The sequence below is a fragment of the Pezoporus wallicus genome, unplaced genomic scaffold (genome assembly GCF_028554395.1).
Source record: "Pezoporus wallicus isolate ANWC-B61680 ecotype Strahan unplaced genomic scaffold, APGP_CSIRO_Pwel_v1 contig_4161, whole genome shotgun sequence".
Lineage (NCBI taxonomy): Eukaryota > Metazoa > Chordata > Aves > Psittaciformes > Psittacidae > Pezoporus > Pezoporus wallicus.
Genome location: NW_026639584.1, coordinates 1827967 through 1855732, shown reverse-complemented (window position 1 = coordinate 1855732; position 27766 = coordinate 1827967). Strand labels below are relative to the sequence as shown.

The 27766-nt window shown below is 39.3% G+C and overlaps 2 protein-coding genes across 4 annotated transcripts in view; one reads left to right on the top strand and one right to left on the bottom strand.

Moving 5' to 3' along the window:
* The window catches only part of DOCK2 (dedicator of cytokinesis 2), a 167440-nt gene that overhangs the window by 66323 nt on the left and 73351 nt on the right, over positions 1-27766 (top strand). The gene's annotated exons all lie outside the window — the stretch shown is intronic.
* INSYN2B (inhibitory synaptic factor family member 2B) lies at positions 181-8768 on the bottom strand. The gene is made up of 3 exons (XM_057415144.1): positions 7184-8768; positions 4147-4221; positions 181-685 (listed from the first exon to the last, which is right to left on the bottom strand). Exons 1-3 carry the CDS (start codon positions 8560-8562, stop codon positions 499-501), a joined length of 1641 nt encoding a protein of 546 aa, XP_057271127.1. The 5' UTR covers positions 8563-8768; the 3' UTR covers positions 181-498.

Sequence of the window (27766 nt, the reverse complement as noted above, 5' to 3'; positions counted from 1 at the left end):
AACAACAAAAGAGTGGGGATGTGAAATACTTGTCTCCTTTGAGGAGGGATTTTTTGAACAACATAGGTTCCCCTGAATTTGTTCTTGATTATGTGATTTGTTTAAAGGTCAATGAAGTTGTTTCCTCTTAACGCATGTTGCTTATAGGAAACAAAGACTCTGTGAGGCCCTTAGTTTTGCCTACCGTTGTGTTTTAAAGTAGAGATAGTTATTTTTTGTAAAGTTGGAAAGAAATTCTTTACAAAGCGTATGAAAGTGTCCTTGGAAAAAAATGAGAAAGCTTCCTTTTGAAAGAAACAGTTTCTTTTTGAAAATAGTATCCTCATGCACCTTTACTGAGTGAGGTGATTTAAGTAAATTTGATTCTTTTGATTTTTCCGATACTCTGATTAAACATTCTTCATCTTTGTGATGTTGGAATAGCAGTTTTTCAGGTGTGTGCTCTCCAACCTCTTCGGGTTTAGTGTTTTTTGAAACGTAGAAGGTTTCCTAAGGAAGTCAAATCCACCAGAAGCATTTTCTTTTCACCTTTTTTGGTTTTCTTCTCAACTCCTTTTTCTCTGGAGCTGGATGATCAGATGGCAGCTTCTGAGGTGAAGCTGGAGCTGGAGTTTGCTCTGCCTGATCCAGCGTTTTCAAAATCTGATGAAATCTTCCTTCTTGTTGTCTGAAGTCATATTCTACACTATGGAAAAATGAAGACATTTGAGGTAGCAAGTGAGAAATTCCCTCAGTAAAATAGATGTGGAAAGGATGAGAATAATTTGGCACTATTCAGTATTAGACCCTGGTTAAAACACAAAGTGCATAGGTTGATGCTTTGAGAAGTAGTTCATCTCTTAATTTTTCTAAGAGAAACCTTTTTCTTTCTATGAGTTAAGGACTCAAACACTGTGCCCATGAAATGGGACAAAACTTAAGGGAGTTAAAAATGAAAATGTATTAAGATGACCTTTCCATGGTCAGGTTTTGATAGCGTAATCTAACTCAGTCATAGGCTTAGCGTGAATTCAGGAATCTCAAGTGCTTTAAAGGGGAATGTCTCCGCTAGGACCAAAAATATGTGAAACTAAGTTAATATGTAAGTCTTTGAAATAAGTGCTATGAATTAACAGAAAAGTTGAGTGTAACTCACTTTCTCCACTGAAACCCATAATTACTGTTGATGTCAAATGGGAGCCAAGAAGTCTATTACAGAAGAGCAGATCTGTGCAAGGAGGTTCAAGTAAGGTTCAAATCTATGCGGATAGTGATTAAGCCTGTCTCGTGCAACCAGCAGCTGTACTGGTGCTGTATGACTTTCCTTTATTGCAACCACCTTTTGTAGACAGGAGAGTGGGAGATGTATAAACCCTGCTTGCCGTGGAGGTTTTAGCAGGCAGAGGGGAGAGTTAAAGGGAGCTGGTTGTGATTTCCATAATGCAAGCTCCTTGGGAGGAATAAGGTATTATCAGAAGGATATAGAGATACCACAATAAAGCCATGAGCCTCATTTGGGCACCGAGTACAAGAAATGTGTAAAATTCGCAAATACGCATAACTTGAAACCCTATTAATTGTGTGTATTTGTATGTATATAGAAATCCATAAACATTGTTGAGTAATATGTTAAAATGAACAAGAAGCTTGTTTCCCCTATAATTAAGGTGGTTTGGAGTGTTTAGTAAAATAACGTAGCTTGTGAAAGGAAAGCAATAGGACTATTCCAATTTAGAACTGGAGAGTGATCCCAGGACAAAGAGCTATATGTAGTAAACAGAAGAAGCTGATATAAATGAAACATTTGATCAGTGTCTCTTGAATTTTATCTGACTATTGCAAGAAACTGCACTTAATTTTCAGTAGTCCAGATCACATGCTGGACAATGAAATGTTCAGCTTATAGCATACGTGTGTTCTTTTTTCAATTCCCTTCTTCAGTGTTTCTAATTTACTGTTGGAGAGATCATCTCTAGAGGCAAGAGGTCAGTTCAGTCTTGTTTAATACTGTCTCTTACACTCCATGGTAACAGTGGTTTCAGTCGCTAATTGCATTTGTTCGTTGTAGTGTAAACATTTGCCTTGCAGGATCTAGGCACAAAGTCCCAAGTAATGTCACATAATCCTGCTGGATAGTTAATAAAGCTGAATTTACAGCCACTATTCTATGTACCTGAAAAGCCTTTTATTACTTTATCTATCAGTGTAATCCACCCGAAAAGCCTTTTATTACTTTAGCTATCGGTGTAATCCACGCTTGGATTGATATGAAATTAGTGTGTTGCTTGACACAGGGACTGCTTAGAATGAGCGTGATAAAGATGCTTCAGTGACATTAACAAAAAAACAGAGGGCAAGACGAAGCACCTGGTTCAATAATTAATGCCAACAGGGATGCTATGTTAGTAGAAAGAAAGAAATGCTTACACGGCTCTTTTTGGCTTCATAAAACATAGGGATTGTATGGGTTTGTCTAGAGCAAAACCTGGTAACAATTAGTTGTTTCAGAATATTGTCTAATGAATATTCATGACCGTGTCTGTGGAACATCTCTGCAAAGTGAAAACTATCATGTTTCCTTGCTCTCTCTGGTTTTGCCTCTTAAAGCTAGAAACTTTTTAGAAGGGCTATGTTCTCTTGTATGTGTTCTATTAATCATTGCACTGTAAGCCCCCAGGCACCATTATCATTGCAAACTACCTAATGACCAAAAATGCACATCAGTGTTTTGCTGCTTCCCCTGTTCTTTAGTTCAGGTTCTTGTGCTTGTTGCTCAGGGTCTTTCCTGTATTGAAACCGTGTAAATTAAAAATGGAAGGGACCCATCATAGTTTTTTGTTCTGAAGGGAGAAAGCAGTTAACGGGTAGCTGGTACATAAATTCTGTAGTCACCTCTGTTCCTGTACAGCCAAATAAAAATGCACAGAGATTGTTCGAAGACGATGAACAAGAAAATCTGTTTTCTCCTGGATCTCCCTTGTTACACAGATCCAGTCTGTGCCATTGGATAAATCATGTAACCTCCTGAAGCATCTGGAGGGCTGTGGAGAAGACTAACCCCTTTGTCTCAGAGGAGCTGAGGTGTTCAATTTGTGACATGACAATTACTTTGTGGTTTTGTTACCAGAGGTTTAGGGCATTGGTACTCGGCTGAGCTGTATGTTAGCAACAGGTTCCAAAGCTGTGTCCAAGCTTCACTTTATCTAACAAGCTTACAAAGCACTTTAAAAAAATTGGCTCATGTAGAAAATACAGTGTGAAAAACTCTTCCATGTGGATATAACTTATTCATTACATCCATAAAAATTGCAAACTGGCAAAGCTAAAGTTCTGTCATGTTCTTTGAACCAAAGGAAAAGTTTTCAACCTAAAAGAAGAGTTCTCTTACCCTTTATTTTTGTAAATGTAATCAAATAACTGAAGATGTGTGTTTTCTGCCTCACGACTGAGGTTGCAGAGATTGGATAATGTGTTTCTAGGTTGGCAGAAACCCTATAAAATGCACAAGCTGAGTATGTGGTATAACTAAGGGTTTGTACCTGCTGATGCCTGGCAAGCTGGGGACTCCTGCAGTGTGTCTGTATAGATGGAGCATTCAAAGCACATACGGCTCCCAGAACACAGGACTACCAAGGGTTTTGGTCATAAGAGTTTAATGTAAACTGCAGTTTAAATCTGGAGTAACTTACACTCGGGTTGCACTCCCTCAAAACAATTGCAAATAAACATCTAGAGCAGTGGGAAGCGTGGGAGTTTGGTGTTGGTTTGTATGTAAACATGAGCTGTAGCTTACTGGCATTGGAGACTGAGTTGTTTGTCTTTTCCAAGATTTACAATTGTTACTGAAATCCTCGCTTTAAGAATGTCGCACACACGGAGAACTTCATCGTCAGAAATGGCATCGAGGTTTTTAAAAGCATCCTGATAATAACAATGCTGGGAAACATTACTGAGAAATTTGTTTGAGTTCTCAGACGTACGTCTTTCAAATAAGACCAGCATTGTTTTCTACGTGGGAAAACAAAACCACCTCACTCATATCACTTGGTCTTTTGTTAAAAACCAGGTTTAGAATAATTGAGATATTTTCTAGCTGTAGGCAAAGCATTCTATTATACATCTGTGAAGTATCCAGACAACACAAACTGACACAAAGGAGTTGGGTACCTGTAAATGATACATGCGGTGTTCTGGCAGGTGCTGCAGTTGTTGAGGTCTTGACCAGTGTGATAGAAGTTACGCCTGTAACAGACAGTAGTTCATGTCGTGTATTTACACCTACATTAACAGATCACTGAATCTTTCTTTCTCACCTCATGCTAAGATTCTGGTTGGTGGTTCTTGAATGAATACTTGTGAAAACGCTTAGACATGCAACTGCTTCCTGTAAATACTTTAAGGTATTTGAATATCCATGCTTTTGGTGACTTGATCTGATTTCTCCCTTATGCTTTCCATTCTTTCCCTTTTTCATGTTTCCTCACTTGAGGTAACCAAGTCAGGCTTTTCCTGCTGAGAGTGTTTGAATTTGGAGTGTTGAGAAAACAAATAAAGTGACTTTCATACTTCACACCAACTACAGTTCAATTATGTTTATGATGGACATGCAGAAGCAGCTTGAGCTCGGTGGCTCATTACATGTGAAGGATGCAGAACACTTTGAACGAGCTTTATTTGAATTACAGGAGTTCAGTTTGTACCAACATAATTTTCTGATTGCTTTTGGACCTAAAGTGGAGGTTCTTCACATGTGTTATTGTACTACCTCCACAAGTACTTGGGATGTTCAGTTTTACTGCTAGATGATTCTAGCAGCATTGGTTGAAGCTTATCATTGAAACTTAATGTGACACTGACCGGTATTGGGCAAAACCTTTGGTTTTAGCCACATGGGAAATGAGCAGAAATGGACTGTAAATATTACTGGGTCATCTGAGCTAGCTTCACTTCAAGTTACTCTTTGTAATGCTCAGATTTTCAAACATCATTGAAAATCGTCCTCTGTCAGACATAAATACATGCAGGGGACAAGGAGGGGGCATTTTTCCTGTAATTTCCTGCAGAACTGTAGTTGGGTTTTAGTTGTATGAAATACACTATAGACAAGTGATTGTTTAAGGTTGACACACGGGTTTTTCTTTCCACCCCCTGCCTTGAATCTTGCTTCTAAACTGAACTTTTGGGTTTTGGTGTTTTACAAATGGTTTTGCCTATTTGCTATCAGTGTGTTTACATGGGGTTTGTCTGCTGTGTCTAGGTTTGTACAAAGTTGGAACTAGAAAATTGTATGGGCTTTTCAGATAGAGAAAAATGACTAAGCACAATCCTCTGAAAAAGGATAGCTGGAGCTGCATTATATGGGGAAATGCTACATGGAGTAAAAATATATGAAGTCACAAAAAGCTAACAGAAATATTTTCACCTTAACAGTCAGGTGGACATAAATGGTTAATGTTTCCAGAAAAAAAAGGTACTCTGTACAGAGTAAAATCACATGTTAACGTGATATATAGTGTGTTAATTATTTTAATGAGTGTAAGCCATCAGAAACTGCAAGGAGGTCATTTCAATTCCCAGATAAAATACTTGGAGAAAACAAAAAAACCTTCAAAATGGATTTGCTTTTCTTCAGAAGCTGTTAAAAAATTGGGGCATATAAAATCGTGGCTTCGATTAGTTCTGTCCTGACAGTCTCTGCACAGCCACACAACCCTTTCCTGTCCACATGGGAGCAAGTGCAAAGACGTGGGGCTGGGTCACAGGAGCAAGTCACTGTCATGTTCTGTGCTATTTCTGTGCAAATGAATCTACCCCAAAATCTCCATGTCTCACATTTCAGTACACTTTGCAGAAACCACAAGAAGAACGCTGCACTGTCAGATTTACTCCTTAACTGCAGCCAGTAAATACTATTGATGCACATGATCTGATTTTAAGGATGCAGTTTTGCACTCGGACCAGTGGTGCATAATGATTACTTTAGATGCCTGAGCTGCCTGAGTAAATGATGACATAGATTTAACATTGTTTTATCTTTACAGAATAAAGTAAAATGGAACCTTTGTTCTCTCAATACTTTGACAGATTTATCTGGGATTTTTTCAAAGGCAAGAAGTATTTGATGGATAAACTACGTTATCATAAAACAGAACTTTAAAATGTATCCTAGCTGTATTTACTCTAAGTAGGAGCTGCTCTTCATGGTTTGGAAAACATTATTAGGATATTCTAAAACCTGTATTGAGCGTAGATATATTTTAAATTCTATTTTAACATTGTTCTATCAAGGTGTCCAATCTTTAGCAATTATTTGCATTTATAGTAGTAGTATTATTTCTGATGCACAAATCAGTTGCATGATTAAGTTACATAAATAATGCTGGCTGCCTTGGCTATAGTCACTATGAGAACAGGCTAAAAATAAATAATAGGTCACAACATCTCATGACAGTGCAGAAAGCAGCCATTGACACCTGAGATTCCAAAGCGAGCTCTTGCTACCTATCTCCACACGCTCTATGTTCATAGTTTTAATCCCTTTTAAGCACCTACCTCCATCTCCCATGAAATGTTCCTGACATTCTGGAGCCCTTGAAGTTTACCTGTGCCTGTTTTCAAGGCATGCCCTTTAAGCACCTGTGGTGTCATGACATACAACTAGCAGTGTTGGGGGGGGTCCCAACTGTCTGCAGATGCTGGGCTTTAGCTGCTAATCCTTTTACTTGCTTATGAAGGCAGTAGTAATGTGTTGCACAGAAGGAGAGTTTTGCTGATAGAAACCCTTTCAGCTGTAGGACTGCTTTGGCACTAAATGCATATCTGATCTTGCTAATAAGAGGTAGTTTTCTTGCTAAAGATTTCTATTATACTACATTAGCCTGTAGGGTTTTGTTCTGCATACAGGTTTTAGCTGGATCTCAGGTGTCAGTGATTTTGTATGTGACACCACGAATCTAAATAAAACAGGGAGTTAATAAAACATGTCTTACACTGGGTTTAGTAAAGGCAGTATCAGCTAAAGGCAAATTTTCAAGAGACTTTCTTCTCTGCTGAGGTACAAACGCCAGGAAAAGGGTGTAAGATACCATTTTGCAAACTCATCTCTAAATATTTCGGGAAAGGGTTTTTCAGGAGCAAAGGTTGCAAGAATGCTAGCATCTACTATACACTACTGCTGAATTACTGATATTAAAATGCACCATACCCTTCACTGAGGGCTCTGGATTTTTCCAGGTCTTGGATTACATTCAGAAGGACTTTAATCTTCTCCTGGTTGGACTGCAAAGATTCCTCTACAGACTGCAGCCTGCCTTGGAGGGCACAGAGTTCACCGTGTGCCAAATGGATTTGATTGAGTCCGCTAATCTCTTTGTTGGTTTGTGGGTTTATTTCATTCCTTGGCAGATAAGACTTTATGTGAAATCCTTCTAAACAGCTGTTACACTGGGAAACAGCTGGCTGGGTAGAATTGTTCTCCATTTCAGAACTACATGTCAGAATAGATTTTGACGCATTACTGCTGGTCACTGAGATTATTGTGTGACCATCGTTTGTTAATGTCACACAGCTGGAATCTGCTTTGTGCTCTCCTGTCTGTTGACAGTCTCTGAGGAAACAAGATGAATTGTGATGTGATGGAGATGGGAATGGAGCAGGTTCCTTACTGCTTTCATCTTTGCTGGCTACAAGTGACTCCGAATCACTTCTATTTGCTTCACAGGACTCAGCATGAGCATTGTATTCACTGCAGTTACTGGAATTGAGTAGGCAAGGGTATGCTTTTCCAGAATTAGACAGCAGCGTGCTGCTGTCATTATTTCCATTGATATTTATGACAGAAGAAGAATGCAGTGAATTACTTAAATTCGTGGTTGTGTCTGGTGCATCCATGGAAACATTGCTGTCTTTTGGAAAACTCACATGTATGTATTCAGGCATCTGTGTAGAAACAGTTGTCTTCTCTGATCCTGAGAAACTGTCAGTCTGGATAGGTCCATTGCTTTGTGCTTTTGATGGCCTTTGACTTAACTGACCATCCACCTCACTCTCCTTAAACCCATCTTCCAAATGATTAGTTATTCTTAAGTAACAGAGATCTGAAGACATCATGTCTTGATCAGAAAGGTTGCCGTTCACCTGGACAGAGTTTGCAGGCTCACTTGACATCTCCGTTAGTGATTTGCTGACGGTCAGCTTTTTTCTTTTAAAAACTGGGAAGTGTTTCCTGAGGCTGGGAGATGTTTGTATGGCAATATTCTGAAGCCCCTTCTGAGCCCTTGCAGCAGATGGAGATCGATGTAGCAAAAAACTGTGATCAGGAAATATTTCTGGTTTTCCAGCCATGAATGCTATATGTTGGGCAGGGTTAGGATCCAGCTCGTTCTTTGTGTTCACACCATCATCCTTGAATCGAACCTGCTGAGATTTGCTCCTGCGGTGCTGTGGCTGCCTTATAAAATCAGCTGAATCCAGACTGTTCCTTTTCAGGAGCACTGGGCGCATTCTCATGTTTTGCTGGGCCATTGAATCACAATTTAAAGTCTGTAAGTAACGTGTTTCTTTGCGACCCATTTCATTTGTCATTTGAACTGAATATTAAGATTGTTCCTAAGGTGCAAATGAATACTTTGCTCTTGAAGAAGCTAAGCTGTTCATTCTTCTTGTTATGTGTGCTTTTAACTGACATTCTCTCTTTAGGAATGCCCTTTCAAATTTAATTGACCAAATACTAAAATAAAGAAATTCTATACCATATTTAAGGAAAGATTTCTTGTAGCAAGGGAGTGCAGAAATCTTCAGATTACAAAATTACATAGGCTGTTATGCTTACAGTTAGACGATTTAAAGGTAAGGTGGAGTCTATGGCTTTCCTGATGGCTCTTGTGTGACAGTCAGTTCTCCATTGGTGATCCAGCCTTTTTTTATGATGGACCAGTCACATGTGCTTTATTTGCATGTTGTTGAAACAACAAGCATTATAACTTTTGGGTGTATTTTCATTTCTGATGCATAGTTTTCCTAGTGAAATATACCCATTAATGCCAAACTGAATTGCTTTCTTTAGAGAGAGTTTTTCTTCTTCAGCCATCTTTTTAAAGGTGCAAATGAAACTAATCTTCCCAAACAGCTAAGCAAACTGTAATCAATTCTGACCAGGTAAAAATGCAGCATCCAGTGGGTTTCCGTGGGGGAAGTTATCGTTGTGTAGCTGTTACTTCAGTTTGTGCAAATACAGGGCCAGTCACATCCAAGGGACTGTTTCACTTGGGGAATTTCTGTAAATACTTTGGCACCAGGAGAGCTGTCCAGTCTGAAGAACCAGCAAGTGCGGAACAGCGGGAAATGTTTCCTGAAAGTAACAATAGTTGTAGATGAACAAAGTGCCAAATATGATAAATTTCTTATGCTGTCTCCTCAAAATTGCCATCTCCATTGATTTTGTATCTTTGGTAGTGAGATACGTGTACAGAAACTTAAAAATGTTTCGTAATGTTGAAGTGCCTCAAGTTATCCTCATATGAAATACAAAATACTAAAGATTGATACAAAACATTCAGAGGGGTGGTTTTCTCTTTGTGATCAGTACTCATTCTCCTACCCAGATCATTCCAGAATAGTTGGAACTAAAGCTTGGTATCTACAATGAATAGTAGCAGCTTTTAAGTCCTGAATTTCACAACTCACCCATGAGATGTACCTGTGTGTGAAATATGCTTCCTGTATTTTTAATAAGGAATGCTAAATCTGAAATCAGCTGCTAGAACAGAATAGGGCAAAGAGGAGGCATTTATGCAGAATAGAGGAAATATTCTATGGGATTCTGAATAACCAAGCCTAGTGTGCTTTTAGGTTTGCAGTGATTTTTAACACTGCAGCTAAATTCCCAGCATAGTGTCAATTTCCCAGTGATCCTCTTCCCTGATTCTGTTATCAGCCTTGTTACTTCTGTTGCCTTAGTGTATCTTTTGTTGAAGCACTGCAGAAACTTTACCATATTTAATTTGCAAGAATCGATGAGATAGGTGCAGTGGGTGAGATCTGTTCCAGAATACAGCAAACTGTTCTGTAGCCTCCTGTACCATTCAGGCAATGTGATGTAATTAAAGTAATTATGTGATATTATTCTATTATTAAGTTTGAGAAGAAAGTGAGCATTGAAAGATTTCACGACAGAGAGAAATGTTGTGTGAGATATTGAGGAAACAAATACGCACATTAATAACAGATTTTACTTTCAGGATATGCTAGCATTAGGTCGCTTAGCTCACTGCACTGCCTGTTCAGTGGAAACAAGTATACACAATAAACAAGTCAAAGTGTTCCTGCAGATAGAGTTCCAGTGCCAAGTTCTGAATTCTCATATTGTCCACTAATTACTGGAGGCTTTTTTGCAGTTTTGTTTGAGAATGTATCCAAATACTGCAGTAGCATTCTCCATTTCCCATCACAGCTGCTGTGCTCCAGGCAGATGGACTGCTTTAAAAGTTATACTTGCCTAATTACCTTTGGAAAGAGGCTTTAGAAATCTAATCCTTTGTATTTTGACTACAAGTAAAAAGCCCTTAAGGGCTTTAGGAGAGCTGTCTGCTTTGGCTATAGAGGCATTTGAGCTGGATTCCCGCATTCTTCATTTGCAAATTGCTATTTTAATTCTGTGTGATTTTCAGCCACCTTGGCATTCGCTAGTCTGGGATTCCTGTGAATTGTTGTAATCAAAGTCAAACAAATTATTAAAACAAGGTGAAAAGTGTATAGGGAGGAATGCTCTACTACTTGGACTGAAAAGCCAAACTAGTGCTTTCACCGAGTTATAGGTGTCTGTGTTCAGATTAACAAATCAGTTGCCAGCGACTAAGTTTAAATAACGTTTTCCCTTGCCTGGGTTATCGTTCTCCATTCTTTTTTGGTGCAACCGTTTCCTGGTCTTGGTTTGCTCATTGTTTCACATTGACCGAGTATGAAAAGTTCTAAGCATCTATTTTACAAAAATGCTTTCAATGTATTAATGTAATGTGTGTCGCTCATAACAAAAAGCATGCGCCAATTTTCAGTTTATGTCTTCTAGGAGTAATAATAATATCAACAGTTTTGGTAGGAGAAATGTAGTAGGATTTAATGTGTGCCAGGCTTCCATGACCTCACATCCAGCTATCCATCTTCTTTGTCCCCATCCCTTCCCTTGGCAGCTGCTCATCACTCCTTAGGACATGCCTCCTGACTTGGTTGATTTGCTTTATTAGCACTGTGGATTCATCTCAGTCTCTTCATTCACTGGTTGTTGAATCAAGTGGTCCATGAGATGCTTGAAGGTTCATGTTACTTTAAATGGTGCCTATTTTATGCTCCTCTTTTCAATGTCTTGAGTATGTGAATCTGACTAATAAATATAATTACATTCTTTTCTATTACACTTGGCTTATACTGTTAGAGCAGATCGTGGTTTTTAAACTCTTTGTATGCTTTGCACACACACTTCATAATGGTGAAAATTAGTCTTCAGCGTAAATTTATCCTAGCTCCAGTGTGCAATAAACGAATTGCCTGGAAAAGACTAAGGTGCAAATCTACTACCTCAAACGACAGTGGAACTCCGTTTCTAACCGCAAGATTTTGTTTTTGAATTCTTAGAAATGGAGCATAGATTTTAAAACGTGAATATTGGGAAAAGTATGCTGAGACAGATTGGTGCCTATTTTTCTTCTGAGATGCAAATCTTAAAGCTAGGTAAAAAAAAATACTTTATCCATCATGGAAGCAATCTTTAAAATCTAAAAGTATAAACAAATTCAATAGGTTAATGGCTCTGTGAGTGTCAAAGTTCTTAATGTTGTTAGCCAGAATTTTCTTTGTTCAGTATTCAATCAAAGCTAACTCTAAAGCAGCAATCACAGCAAGTCATTCTAGGATGGACTGTAATGCACATTTGAGATTTTTATAACTTAAGAAACCTCAGTGGAGCTGAGAAGCTTATTTTTTGCCAACTTCTAAGTTCAGTAAGGCCAGAAATGATTTCATCACAATCTGGTGGACTGCAGAATAGTTTTTTTTGTCCTAAAATGTCTACTGAGTATTTTTGAAATATTATTCATTTTCACTACTCAGTTAATCAGTGATAGATTTTTAAAATATAGTTTAATGTCAGTACATATCAGTACATACTGCCGGGATAATGAATATGGGGAAATGAAGAGATGTAATTGAAATTGTCATTTTATGAGGAAAAAAAAAGATCAATTGCATCTGAATAGGTTTTTCCTCTGTGTATTTTCCTGCCTTGTCTCAGGTTGCAGGATGTTTTGTAATTTTTAGGGTTTTTTTTTGGGTTGGAGCTGGATTTGGGTATTTGTCAGGTCAAGCTAAAATAACATCTCAGCTATTCTTGCTACCTGAACCATTCCACATCCAGTTACTTGGTTTTACAGTATGTGTAGCATGGTTCTGCTCCACTGATTTAATGAATGTCCCTGGGCTTCCCAAGTCCAAACCAGCGATGGGGAATTTTCAAACTATGCAGGATGGTCAGTTGCTGTTTCACCACCAATCTCTCGGTCTGGACTTGGTGCCATGTCTGCCTGTGAAAAAGGTGGCATTTAATTCTGATGTTCAACCAACAACAGTGGCTGTAAATATGGACACTGCAGTCAAGCTTCCTTTTTCACCTGACACCAGTGCACAGGTTGTCCTATGTAGTACACTTTTGTTGCCTATTTGCTTTGGCCTGTACACGGAATCTCCTGCTCTGCTTGTGTACGCTGCCATAGAAGAGTTCTCTGTGTGTTCCTGTATTGAACTACTCAACTGTTCCCTGCTGCAGTGGGTTTGGAAATGAACCTCACCTGGGCACCTACAACATGAGGACCTAAGGAGAAAGGGTGAACTTTTTTACAAGTCCTGCTGGCAGGTTTTGTGAACCACGTTAAGATGGGATCAAGGTGAATGGAGAAAAGGATTTAACACAGATAAGGAATACAGGGTGGGATGTGAGCTTCTGACTTCAGAAAAGGAATGTTTCCATGATGAAAGAGATTACAGGATTTTATCTCTGAGTACTATTACAGCAAGACTTGTAAATTACTTCAGGTTGGTGAGACTGGGTAGAGAAGATGCTGTCATATTTACTGCAGCAGCAAAGTGGCCTAAGTGAAGCAAGTTTTAGGAATAAAAAAAGGCTTGGCTACACTTTGAGACGATGCAATGCCATTCCACGTGAAGATGCACTGAAAGATAAAATGATCTTATTTCTGAATATAGTTTTCAGAACTATGATACTTAATTCTTTTATTCTACTCTAACAAAAATAGAAGTTCAACCACCTCCTTTGAGAGATGATACATTTCATTGGCTGTTATGGAGCAAAAGGCTTCATGGATTAGAAAATATTTCTATGTCAATATTTGTTTTGGAGCATATATTGGTAATCCTTGCGTGAACAGCTTCCATCGGAGGATAAGACAGGAGTTAATAAATTCAGTCATGTATCTACAGTACAGAAATCATAATGGATTTTTTTGCAGTGTTACTTTGCAAAGACAAGTGTACTTAAAACTGAGAAATTTCTCTTGAAAAGTGCTCCAGTGCCTACAGGGAGATGGAAGTTATCCAAAGTGACAGGTTGGTGAGCTGGAAAGTGTCCAAATAGCTGGTTCATGACATAACATTTCAGTGCTTTTTCTTGAATAAATCTGGTATTCTGCTCTTTTCCTCGTAGTTGAAAGAATCCCGGGAAGTACTTGGTGTTTGTGTAAAAGGACGCACACGTGTTACATCTTAAATTACTGTAAATATATATCCTGGCCTTATAAAATGTTAACATATCTCTATCTAACTGTAGATAGATTGATGTAAGTAGGTGGGCTGTGGACAGGTGGATACACAGCTCTGTGTGTGCATGAGAGCAAGCTGCTACCCAGGCTGTAGCAGTTTGATTACAAACCTATCAGCTCCTCAAACCTGCCTTTGGAACTTTCTCTTTGGCTGTGTAGTTATAACAACTCTGCCCCTTATAACAACAAACCTACGTATTTTTCCTGAGTACCAATCCCCAAAGCTAATTCTACTGTGGGTCTTGCGGTGACATCTAGCTACTCCCCACCAACTTTCTGCTGGCTGTCTTTGTTGAGCAGGCTGCTACAGGAGATGTCTGCCATGTATTTAATATATGTGTTTGTCACTTAGCTCTGCTATCCCCTACCTTAGCTGACACTTCTGAGTGATATACAGGCTGAATTTCTTCTTCCTTTACAGTGCTCACCACTCCTGTTTGTTTCTGATCACAAGTAGTCAGCATCTTTTCTAGACAGAAGATAAAAAGGCCAAAACTGTCTGAAATGTCTCTTTGTAAATCTATAACGTAATCCCTTCCCATCATCCCAGAGGATCTTGTTTGCTCTCCGCAGAACAACAAAGATCAATTTGTTGTTATGGCACAGAGGTAATTTTGGTACAGAATTCATTTCTCTCTTCAGTGCTTGGCTCACTCGTATTTTCAGGAATCCTTCCAAAATGGGTGTCTTGTGTTATGCACACATCTGTGGTAATCTTTACATGTGTATGTTGGTTGTAACATGCTGTGATAACTTTCAGCTTTTACAGTGCAGTTAAGTAAGTATCCAGTTGAAGGCACCACCTGCATGGAGAGGGATAAGCAAGGGCCCACTCTGGCTGTGAAATAGTTCCATTCAGTTTAACTTTGCAATGTATTATTCAAATTTGAATTCCACTCCATCGCATGCTGAGAAAAGATAGCTTTAGTTTCAATCGTACTGATTCACACAAATAAAGCCATTTGTTTCCTTATTGGAACTATTTTATCTTCTGATAATTAAAGCTCCAATTAATTTTAGGAGAAAGTAACATAATGCCTGCTTAAACTTTCCTACACAGAGCATGATTCTTCTGTCTTCATTTGTGAGCTGCAGAACTCTTTGATTTGAATGAATATGCTCCTCTCAAACTGCAATCCAAACACTAGCAAAATGATACTGCATGCTTTGTTAAGCCTCAGTCATTAATGAAATGTCAAGATGGTTGTGAGCCCTCGAGGAATATATCCATGCAGTGTGCAGGAGGGCTTTAAGTATGTAACAGGAAAGATTTTGCCGTATTGTCTAACAGTGTTCTCCAGTTTTACTGTTTGTAATATGCTGTGCTTCTGGATTTTGAAAACATAGTAAGGTTCGTGTCTTTTCCTATGGTAGGTGTCTATGTTGGGAATGCCTGGTAACATGACAGTATCTGTCCCAAGTTGTGCAGTTGTTCATTGTGGGTATTTACAAATAATTTTGGTCAATATAAAAAATCGCTCGATTATTGAAGACAATTTTGCTTTTTCTATACAGGCTGTTTATATTGGCAATGCATTCTAGGTGGGAATAGAGGAATCTTGGATGAACTCCTAATACTAGACACAGTGATTCCATTTAAAATATGTGGGCCACTGCATTAACAGTGCAGTTTAAGCTGGGCTGAGAGCTAGAGCGTTATTTCTTCCTGCAGGGCCTCCCTGCTGATCTGCAAGTATGATTTGCACGTCAGAACTGGCTCTCAGTGAACCTGTTGAGAATATGACTAGAAGGACTGGGACTTGTGTTCTTGTGCCCTGTGAAAAGCTCCAGGGGATACTGGGGGCAAAGAAAGGAGTCCAGTATTAAGCCTGTATGGATAACTGAGAGGGTGTGTTGTCTTTATTCCATGGTTGCTCTCGGTCTTCCTTGTTAAAATAGATTTGCAAACTGTAACTAGAGTGAACATTGTTATCCAGAAAAGAGTTTTATGTGTATTGTGTAGAGGCTTTTATACTTTGGTTTTCTGGCAAGATTTATTCTGAATTCCTCAAGAAAGAAGTTTTTGTATTTAGGTCAGTTTTAAAACTAGCTCATTTGCTTTGTACCCATGGATGTATTTGGTGGAGTGATTCTTCTGCTCGTGTCCACTTGGATGCATTCTTCATATTTTATTTCTTGGGTCAGTATGAAAGGATGGGTTTGGGGGGGTAATACTGCTTTTGTACATTAACAGCTACTATAGACATGTAGGGTAGGTGTAGCTAAGTGATTTTAACACCAGGGAAAAAAAAGACTATTTCTACCCTAAACCATTTTAAATCAGAATAAAGCACTTGCTGAAGATGGTGACATCTGCATTTGAGTTGTTCTCACCATTACAGTATTTATTTACTTTTAAAAAACAACTTCTGAGCGTCTTTGCTGCAGCCCCTTTGCTTTCAGCTGGTTTCTGTATTCTGCTCTTTCAATCAGTTTATCACTTCAGAGTAAGAAGAATGACATGGCAAAGCCGAGTCCAAAAATACTGAGCAGTCTGCTGAGCTGCAGCCTTGTAAGCATCATGTTCTTAGCTGTGATCCATCAGGAGCTCCATAACTTTTTTTGCCACATCAGTACGTGGGAGTATTCAGTAAATGTGAGGAGTCAACTATTGCTCTCACTTTTATCCCACACCTGGATATACTGGGAGCCAGGGAAGAAATCGTGCCAGGTTCCTGCTGAAATACACTCTCCAATGGCTTCTGCGTTTCCTATGGAAATATTGAAACCTGTGTTGAAAGGCTTTACCAGATTCATCATAACAGGACTGGAGTGTAAAATCTGCAGCTTGAGGCTTTTTTACCTGTGTTCCTTCAGGGCATGAATGACATCTGAAGTGCAAGTGGCAGCATATTTCGTCCTCCGGAGATGCATTTGTGTACTTAGCTGAACAAACCTTGCTGTATCTCTTTCTAACTACTGGCTTTGAAAAACATTTTCAGTGTGAGGGAATTGATTTGTGGCAGTTTAGAGACTGGGTTACAGGAAAATGGCTGACAGTAACTGCTGGAGAGACTGAAATTACGCTTACTGGCTTTGGCAGGGTCTACGTAGAGAATGACGTTTCCCATAAGCTCCCTGCTTCTGGTGTGAAAAGCTGCAGGTGGAGAAGAAATGTAGGTTGAGAGATAATGAGCTGGGGACTCCTCTGAGAAAATCTGCTATCAATTGTGATCATGACTGCTTCTCAGCATCAGAGAAATCTTTACTCAGGTTTTATCCTTCTGCAGTGTAGTCTGCTAAGACTCTAAGGCATTGACATGTCTTTTCTCTGGATGTTTGCAGAATGAAGCAGTGATACAATTGTCCATAAGGCTGGTAGTCTGGGTTCTTGTATGAATTCTGCTTATTTTATCATCAGCCTTCTGGGAGCCAGAATTACCCATTTTGAGGGTGGCTGGTGACAAGAGCAGAGCAAGCGAGAACCCGCTGCTTATCACAAGCTCCTGCTACATGTAATTTTGCTTCATCACAGATTGCTGTGTTCTGGAGAGCTCAATGACAGGTATTTTGTGGGGTACAGTTAAAAACGTGAGAATTACATGATAAAAAGTCTTTGGGTGTGCTTGTTCTCTTCCTTTGCCTTCGCCAGTTTTACATGTTTCATGCTGTCTGTAATGCAGGCATTAGGAAACTCAAAGTGCAGATTTGTAAGACTTACAAGAATATTTATAACCAGCACAACTTAGTATCCTGACAGGCTCTTTAACAACCCAACAGCTTGACGTTGCTAATATATAATGGGCAGTGACAACACAGGGACGTTTTGCTTTGCTTGCATCTGACCTGTTGTGCAGTGCTTCTCTTTCAAGCCATGAGAATGGACGCAGGTATAGTTTCCTTCACAAGCATTCTGAAGGCAATTTTTTTCAGTCATGTTTTCAGCCAGGTGCACTGATTGATCCATAATTCTCTGTGACTTTATTCTGTCATCTTATAGGCCACTTCTGTCCTGTTTAATGCTTTGCTTGTGAGGTGCACAGATTATTATGCAGGGCAGGTGCCTTTAAAAATTAATTGTACTACCATTACTGCCTGCCTACTTCCTAAAAATAGAGAGAAGTTGCTTTGGAAAAGCCTTGCTCTTTGTAAGGAGAGGATTTGGAAAAAAGCCCACTTCAGTTTATAATTTGCAGCCTGAAAAGTAATTTAGCCTTGCAATGGCTCTCTAAGTTTTGCATCAATGGTAGGAGCACCAGGTATTGAACACAAGCTCCAGTGCAGCTTGCTCCCTGACAGAGACACCGATTCTAAGTTACAGCATTATTGCCATGTGTAGCAATGTTTTAATACTCCTGCTGTCCTGTCAGAGCAGTAAAAGCTCTGGCATTATGTCTGTGGAATATGACTGAATCACTTCTGTGTGGAGTAGAAATAAGTCTCAGCACTGAAAATAAAACCCACGAATGTGGTGGTTTTAACTTCTGAACTTGCTGGGATCATTGTTTTCCTCTCAGATGTTTGGTTTATGGTAAATCCCAGGAGATTCACAGTTCATTAACGTAGAAGCATCTGCGTGCAGTTAGTGTTCCACCTGTGGCTGAGGCCTAGCAGGGGCAAGAGGATTGTGTTGCTCCAGACCAAAAGGTCATCATCTTCTTGTCAGTGCTCAAGATGTTACCATCGCTGCCTTTCAGAAGACAGCAGTGCCTGATCTGTACCCAGCCTGCTGCTGTGCTAGAGGCATAAACTGGCAGGATGGTTTCTTTGTCTCATCACAGACACAACTGTGTGCAGTTTTTCTGCTGTTTTCCAGAGAAACAAGAAACCAAGCGACTGCATGGCCCCAGGAGTGAGCAAGGCAGGCAACCCAGAACTTGTTATTGAAGCTTGGGTTATCTTAGAGTGTGTTAGCAAAAAATAACTAGGTATGCAATTCCGCTTGATGTGCTTGGGTTTTGTCTTGTAAAATGAGAAAACCTAATCACAACACTTAAATGTGCTAGAAACAACAGAAATGTTGCTGTTTATTCTGTCAAGATTACAATGTTATTCTCCTAACAGTAAGTCCAGAAAAAGCTTTATAAGACAGCAATGTCAGGCTATGTGAGTGGCAGCCTAAAGGCATAGAATCATAGAATAGTTAGGGTTGGAAAGGACCTTGAGATCATCTATTTCCAACCCCCTGCCATGGGCAGGGACACCTCACATATTCTTGTATAACAGGAGTGACCAAAAATTTCCTTTTTTTTTTTTTAAATTTTTATTTTTGTGTACTGATAGAGACATTTGTGTTCCCGCTATTATCTCATGAATAGCTTCCAGACAGCCGTAGGATTCACATAGTTATGACTGCTGCAGACTGTGAAAGTTTATCTTCACACACTGCATGTCCCCATGATACCACATAGACTTGTACTTTAGGTTGTTTCCTCCTTTAGCTTGTCTTGAAATGCTGGTGTGCCCAAACCTGTGGGGGAGCACCGCTGGTGAAGGAGGAAGAGCCAGCAACAGAGAAATTCATCTGAACAAGGCTAGGTTTGGGATTTTTTCAGCTGCTAACAGTGACTGGTCTAAACTACTCTGCCCGCCCACTGCCCATATCCTACACAATGTCTTCCTTAGTTTCTTTGCCACCAAAGAACCTCTTCCCTACACAGTGCTATGAAATCCTGAATAATATATTCATGAATTCAATAGAGTGCAGGTGCTTTTCTCTCTCCTCCAAGATCCTGGTGGCTACGTTATTGATTTCCTGGTTTTGTGCTTGATTATTCTGTTCTTCCCTAGCATCTGTGACTTGGGATGTACGACCTGCTCAGGCCAACGTAATGTCCTGGAACTCTCTAATTGCAGCACTGTCATTTAGGTTTTTACAATGATCTGAAAGGGGTAAGGGAGCTCCACTACTGTTCCAGTGCTTCACATTTGCCTTATTCATTTGGCAGCAACACATACACAGTATTGTTTCTCCTCTTATTTGGTTAAATTCCTTTCTGTCTTTGGGTTTTTTAAAAAGGGGTTGCAATTAGTTGCTAAAATTATTTTAATATTTCAATATCTGTATTTAGCGATCTCACAGGCTGGGAAGTTAAACTGAGCAGTAAATACAAGTCACTTTCTTTAAAAAGTATAGTAGTACATGCTTTTTTGAAAGATGTTTTTTAAAGTCAAGAAGTTCAGTAGGAAGGAGTGTATAGCATCTTGTACTGTTTATCTGGTTTCGGGGGACAAAATGCTGGCACTGAGTTCCGCAGTCCAGTGATTCTGATTGAAGCTATAAAATGCTAGCAGTATCCTTTAAAATTGAAACTGAGCAGAACAAGTTACCTTTTTCCTTCTCAACAAAACATGCCTTAAAAGCAGATAATGATCCAAATGGAAATTAAGATTTCAGCTCCCTTTGAAGTTAAATAAGAGCATGAGAATCACCTCTGGTTTTCCAAGCTCTTTTGTTACTATTGTCAGCTTGCAGCCATAATTCTGAGAGGGCTTTGTTTGAATAGAAACCACACAATAGATCACAGGAAGCTGTAATGTAACACTCAGCTCAATGTGTTTGTGCTAAATTAGATGAGAAAAGAATTTGCTTATAAAACATACTATAATGATGCCATCAAGAGGTTAGTCCTCTTAAAATATCTTGCAAATTCTTTTGAATATGTGATAGTAGAGAATCTGCCAAACGCTTGTCCTCTCTTTCAGTCCCATAGAGGTGATTGTGTATTCATTACTATGTTAAAATGACAAAAACTTACTGGCTTCATAAGCAGCTCCTTTCGTGTCATTTCAATGGAGTGGTGTAATAAGGATGATTCTATATACCATGACCTAATAAGCTTTTATCAACAGTTTCTGTAGTATAGTTCTGAAACTGCTATTAAATCTAATAGCATTAATATAGAAAGGTAATCAGTGGAGGTGTAGCTTGCAATAGTTCTAATCATAATCTTTTTTTCTGTATGTGTCATTAGATATGTGCAGATGTTCCCACACATTCTGTATCGCAGTGACTAATCATAAAAATAAGAGACTTAGAATACTGATTTTTTTTGGCAGAAAAGCAACACAAAGCAAGAAGTTTCTTTCTGGTGTGTAGTTGTCATTCCCCAAAGGGTGGAAGGATCATATGGCCAGAAGTGCCGGCACCACAAATACCTTGATATTCACGTTTGCTAATGTGCAGGAAAAATGGTGGAAAATTAACGTTTGGGAAGACCTACTATAACAGTGCTTTTGTAGCTATACTCTCACGTATTCTGAGGAGGATTTATGTTTGGGGGGGCTTGTCTGTATGTGAGGTGAATTTTAGAAAGGATATAATTTGTTGACAGAAAGATTGAATGCCACAGTCGCCAAGGTGTTGCCTTTGAACATGCTAATGTCTGTTACAACAAAACCTCATAGAAACCAAACAGAATCCCCCAAATGCCTAAAACCCCAAAATCCCACTCAGCAACCCCCCAGACAAACCAGGGACTTGTCCTGTTTCTCTTGTCTGAGTGCCTTCATTGAGCAACTGAGGGACAGTCACACTAGTGGTGGAGCATAAGCCAGGGCTTTCTGGAATTCAATGTGGTCTCCTCTTCGTTGGCAAAGTTGCTGTCCCAGCCTCATGGGGCAGATTAAGTGGTCAAATTGAGAAGCTTCCCAAGTAGATACAGTTCTAGAACTGTTTAGAGCACATATGAACAAAGATGGTTCTAAAAGAGTGTTTTGTATCTAAGTATGGTTATGTATTTACCCTTACATTTATAATTATGTTATTGTTCATCTCCCATAGTAATGGCCTTACCTTTTTACAGGCTTTTCCCTGGCTTCTCTCTTTCTTAGTTAGAAAATGGAAGAAAAAAACAAGAGCTAAAATGTTCCCTGATTTAGTTATTCAAAGTAATTTCTACTCCCATCCTCATCCTAGTTTTCTAGAGAGTGCATACTGAATTCAGCTCTCTTTGGGCTGGTGCAGAGTTATTAAACCAATATTCTTTATTCTGCCAGAGCCCAGGTGGCATGTGGTAATATGACAGAATTCCCCCAAAGGAGATGTATGTTTGCAGACGATGCTCCTTTAGTGATTTGCTCTGTGAATTACCACAGATTGAGGATTCTTTGGTTCTGTGATATTATAACTGAAACTAACACATCTGGGACATGTTAGACGTAGCAGTGCCTAGGAAAAGACACACTGAGAAGGATGCTCAGTTGGCAGTAGTTAGCGGAATACCCACAAACAGGTCGTTCTGTAATTTGTGAGGTTTCATCCTGTCATGTTTATACAAGTGTTCCCATGGGGTTTTCTTCTTTCAGACTATTCCTTATGCTTTCTGTTAACTGTGTTACCTCAGATTCAACATGCAAAGAGCTGTCTTAGGGTTTGGTTGTATTTTTTTCCTGTGAACTTTGAATTTTAGGCTCTCTAACCCAACCTTAAGATTTTTTTCACACTTAAAGGTGGAGCCCCCCTTATATGGAAACTAAAAACCTAAAATATAACCCCCTGTTGGATAGCATTTAAGCATTTTCGTATGTCAGATGCAAAATAAAACTGCTAGTTAGAAAATGATAGCAGAGGTTTCTATACATGCAGTGTTAACCCTAACCAAGTTTTATGTCAGTACATCCTCCTTCCTTGATGGGAAAGTCCCTGTTTATGCACAGTGGATGCATTTTACATGATTGTCTGATGTAGTAGGAGTTCTTTTCAAACTCTGTGGGTAAATTCATATAGATATTGTAGCTCCAGTGCACACACATGCTTGAATCTATCTCAATTCTTCCATTTTCCCCTACTGTAGCTGTGAAAGAGCAGAGAGCAACGTTTTTTGTAGCGCGAGTCCCTTGGCCAGGGTAGTGTTGGCAGCCAACTGAGTTAGCAGGGCAGCTTCAGGGCAAACACCTCTGCATCTCCATGAATTGCAGCTAGTTTGCTACCACAATCTTGAGGATCCTTGTGAAAGGCTAAGGGTGTTTGGGGATTTTTTTGGTGCCCCTTCATATATTCATTATCTAGGTCCTGAAAAAGAACTCTTCATAAACATTTGTGTAATGTCATCAACAGCGTGCAAATTAACCTCTTTCTTTGAGGCAGGCTGAGTATGAAATATTGCTTTAAAGGAAATACTGACATTACTCCTGGCTTTAGGCAATGTGTATGTGCCGGGTACGCTGAATATGTCTTGTTGTTACCCTTCCCCACCTCCACAGACCAGAACAGACCATAGACAGGTTTAACCTCATCACAGCAGTAGTCAAAACAACTTGAAGATACGGAGGTAAAGATAAACTAGTATTTAAAAGAAGCTATAAATACAGCAGTGACTTCCTAACTCTTGCCATTTGCAGCCTGGCTTTATCATTCTTTTTACAATATTAAACAAATGACCAGAGTGCCAATACGATGCTCTTGCTGTGGAAGGGAACAAATGACAGTTGCAACTGCCAGGTTAAAAGCTCTTTGGCATTAGTGTCCATCTAAAATACCAGGAAGAGTACCAGGCTCCTCACGGAAAAATTGATCTGTTTTTTACAGCGGCTATAAAAGTCAGTGATTTGAAATTAATTTCATTTTAATTTCTCATCAACTTGGGTCTTACAACTTAGCTATGCCTAAGTAAAAGGGTAGACACTGACCTTGCAAAAGGGTTATCAACCTCGCTGATTTGAATCTCAGCCTAAGAGATGGCTGCACGCTGTCATTTGCAAATGTTTGGGTACGCTGTGGTTTTGGAAGCTCAAGTGCAGCTGTGCTATTGCTCAAAATGCAATAATACAATAAAAGCTTACATAATTTACAAGGCAATGTATTGGTGGGTTCCTTAGAGATTGCTATTAATTAATCCTAAACATACACAGGTGGTAGATTTGTTAGTAATAGTTGCAAGTTGTTGGAAAATTGTTTTTATTGCACCTTCTTTTCTTTGTAAGACAATTAAAAAGTAAGAGGGAAGTTTCTGGAGCAGTTTTAAGCAGAGCTATTATGATAAAGCTCTGCTTTAACCATCCACAAATATACTGTATTAGTTTCATCTCTGATCATGTAGTTGAAGTTTAATTTAATTTCTCTGTCTTCAGTGAGTGCAGCTGAAAAAGAACAAAATCAATTAAACGGTGGCTGAGTTCTGGGAATACAGGAGGTGGCTCTGTTTAGTTTTAAGGAAATGAATCAGCATATAAGACACTTATCTTCACATGTGTACATGTGAAATATATGGCTTAGAAATAAAAGATGTTATTGCTCTTTAACGAGCTTAAAGTGTTCAGTTCTAGTCTTTCCTGTTGGTCTCCCTTGCAGCTCATGTGTTTGCTTTAGTCCTATATATTGCCAATCCCATCTGGGTTTTATTATAACCCTGGGCAGGAGACTAGCTCCAGCTCATTCCAGCCACTGTATCATGTCCGTCAAAGTTCCCAGTTTGTTTCTAGTCCCTTGAAATGCAAGAGACAGTGAACAAACTGGGTATAACATTTTTAATCTTAGTCTTTGCTTGTGTTTTGCATATGTGCTTTCGTTGTTTCTGTGGAATACTGACTGCACTGTCTTTAGCACAGGAATGTGTTCACTGGGACACTTGGCAGGACAAGCCATGCTTTGCCAATTTGGCTGACCATCTGGTTTAGTGGCAACAGGGAAATGGAATGGCACTTCAAATAAGAAATCAGTGAAATAAGCAGCCTGACAGCACCAGGATACTTGGGATTGGGACCAGGGCAGGAAGTTTCTTCTGGTCTATGAGACCAGTCCGGAAACTAAAGTAATTGTGGTGAAACAGGCAGTGTGTGGCAGAGGAAGAGGGAAGAGATGCAGCATGACGCTGCACAGATCCCTGAAGGCAAGGATAGAAGATTTCATCTGATACAGCAGAGCCGAGGTGGGGAGTGTGGGCAGCAGTGGTTGAGTGAGGAGGTGAAACACTGACAGTTTTTGGTAACTGCTCTGAACAAGCTAGTTCAGTTTTCAAGCAGTGACTGCTCATTGCCTTCCTGCTACATAGAATCATAGGATAGTTAGGGTTGGAAAGGACCTTCAGATCATCCAGTTCCAATCCCCCTGCCATGGGCAGGGTCACCTCACACTAAACCATATCACCCAAGGCCTCGTCCAACCTGGTCTTGAACACTGCCAGGGATGGAGCATTCACAACCTCCCTGGGCAACCCATTCCAGTGCCTCACCACCCTTACAGGAAAGAATTTCTTTCTTATATGCAGCCTAAACTTCCCCTGTTTAAGTTTTCACCCGTTACCCCTTGTTATCCAGATTTTATTTGTACCTACTTCTTGAGGATTAACACAATGTTAATATTCTGGGAGAAGTGGTAAATAACACAACTATGTGTGAGCACTGACTTAAGCACAAGCTAGATCAATTACAGTAGAGTGTTGATGCTAGCCAGAGACTGAAGTAGTAATTCTGGAGTGGATTTATGGCACAAACCTGATCAAACAGCCAAACCTACCAGCAGCAAAAAAACATTGCAGAGAATGAAAAATCTTCTTTTTGGAATATTGCTGAGAAATAAAAAAAAGTTAACAAATAAAAATAGATGTCAAAGGGTATGTTCTAAAAAAGTTATGCTGCTTTTACGTCACAGCATAAGCCATTCTCTTACTGCTTTTATCTATGTCTGAGAAAGTCTTAACTGAAGTAAGTCTGGAGTTGCCTTGATTGCCTAACTTGTGACATACCTTTAAATCTTACAGAGCAGCTGTTTTACTCTTTCATTGTGTTATAAAATTGTCCTATATTTTTCCATCTGGTAGTCATCTCTTTTTATAGTTGCAAATCCTTTTGGATAAATCATATGAACGTAAAGAAAACAGTACAGCAAGCTAAACCAGCCCAGCATGTTTTCAGCCAGAAATCAGAAGCTGTCAGTAAGATATGGAAGAAGGATGCTTAAGCTTCTGTTCAGCTATAAAAGACAAGAAGACTGTGAACTGTGTGAATATATAAATGGGAAATGAAAACCTCAGACCTACTGAGAGTAGATGAATCTGTTATTGTGAATTATTAGTAAGGTGTGCTCATTGGCGAGCTCCAGGTCCATATGGATTAGGAGCTATTTCCCAATTCAGACATACTCCACACATCTGATGAATACCCTGGGTTGTTGCATAGCAGCCTATTCTTATGCTTACATTTTTGCACTTTTACAGCTAGAAATGGTACATTTTAGGACAGCACATGCATTGGCAGTGACATCTATTTCTGGAGAAGAAACAGAACTACTCCATTAGCATTTCTGCTTATTTTTTCATTTCAGAGTGCTACTGTTCAGTGTTTCCAGAATAAGATAAAGATGTCTGTGCTAACCTCTACATATGCCACAGTTCTCAAGGTTTAATATGGTTTTCTGAGGATCTGTGGCTTCAAGCCACTAAGGTTTTTTATGACATCACTAAGCATCTTTCATACTTGGCTGGTAATTTTGTTGCCCTCTGCTCATGATGCTGCATGGGTGTGATGACTCAATGATTCTGTGATGACAGTATTTTCAGAGGCCTTCTCAACTATGTGTTCATGACTTTTACCATTAGCTTGAGGCAGTTGATTGGTTAGCTTTGCTTTACTTACGTTAGAGGTAATATATTTATTACTTTTCCTCCAGAAAGTTTTTTGCACTAGATTTGAACATAAAGAAAAAAGACAGAACTGTTTGGCTTGTAGAAATCCTACATCACCCTTTTTGTGTGCACCGTTGCTGCAATTACAGTTACTAAGATGTGATGAGTTTTGAAACTTCTGGCTTCACCTGAAAGGGAGCTCAGAATTAAATCTATACTAAGCTGCAAGATCACTTCCTACCCCACAAAAATGTTGGACCTTCTGGTCCAATACAGAAAACTGCAGTAATCAACATAAACCATCATGAGTGAATATGTAGTTACAGATTGTGAAGATGGTGGTACAGGAGTCCTCTTAACTTACATTAATTATGAAGGTAAGTAAAATGAGCATTTGAAACATCCACTAATCTGCTAGAAAGGGGATGTAAAACCCCTACATCATTTTTGTCCTTCAGAAGCCTTTGGATTATTAGCAGTTATTCATGTTTCTATCTTGTCTGCTTTTTAATGATGAACATGTGGCTATATGTTTACACTCAGGGTCTATGTTGATCAAGTGCTCTTTTAATGAAGATAAATGTTACTTAAGTGCCAACACAAAATAAATAACCTCCTTAGTCCTTGCACAAGTACACCTGCCTGAAGGTTACCCACCCTAGAGCCACAGAAATAGTTCTGCCAGATTTGGAGCAAAGTGTAGCTCCATTGGAGGTTATTTTTGTTGCTCTTTGATTTCTAGTGCATTTGCTTTATTCTTGCAGTGCTAGTGTTATTTGAAGTTACTACGGCAACCTGTCACCATCTGCTATTAGAAAGTATGCTGGGATTTAGTTGCTAGGTGTTGAAGTCTGTCATCTTACTCATATGACCCTAATATTTTCAGATATTTCTTTTCCTGTTCATATTGCACCCACAGCTAATATGTGCTCTAACAGTGCAAATCATTCCGCATTCTTTCTGCCTGACCTTAGGAAGCTCTATTTGTTTTGCACAATACAGGTCTGATCCTTTAGATGTACTTTGTATAGACCCAACCGAAGCAGCATTTCTTTTACCTAAGCCACTCTTTTGCAGTGTTTATACTGGAGCCAGCGTTAGAGGTCATTTAAGTTTGATTTTAATTATGCTTCTTTTAAGTGGGTGGGGAATTTGAGTGCTTCCTGACACATTTTCTCCTCCGTCTGACTGTCATTTGATTACCTGTTTCCTCATGTTCCTGCTCCTGATCAAGCACAATGTTCAGACTACTGATTCCTTATTTCTTCACACATTTTATGAAGGGCCATCAGCCAATTGGCTAATTAAAAATTAGAATTCAGTGCTGTTTCCACTCCAGGTTCTTTTACGTTTCAATGGAATGTTTTAAGGTTGGAAAACGTATTTTATTAAATCTCCTTGTAGCAGTGCAGTGTGGTCAGAATTATTTCTGTTAATTTTCCTGTGAGTGTTGTCTCATTA

What these genes read in the sequence shown, in the direction of transcription:
- INSYN2B (XM_057415144.1), bottom strand. Translation starts at nt 8,562, where the DNA reads ATGACAAATGAAATGGGTCGCAAAGAAACACGTTACTTACAGACTTTA. An exon ending in TCCAGAGCCCTCAGTGAAGG is followed by an intron (nt 4,222 to 7,183) that starts GTATGGTGCATT and finishes TGTCTGTTACAG; the next exon opens with GCGTAACTTCTATCACACTG. An exon ending in ACCGCATGTATCATTTACAG is followed by an intron (nt 686 to 4,146) that starts GTACCCAACTCC and finishes ATTTTTCCATAG; the next exon opens with TGTAGAATATGACTTCAGAC.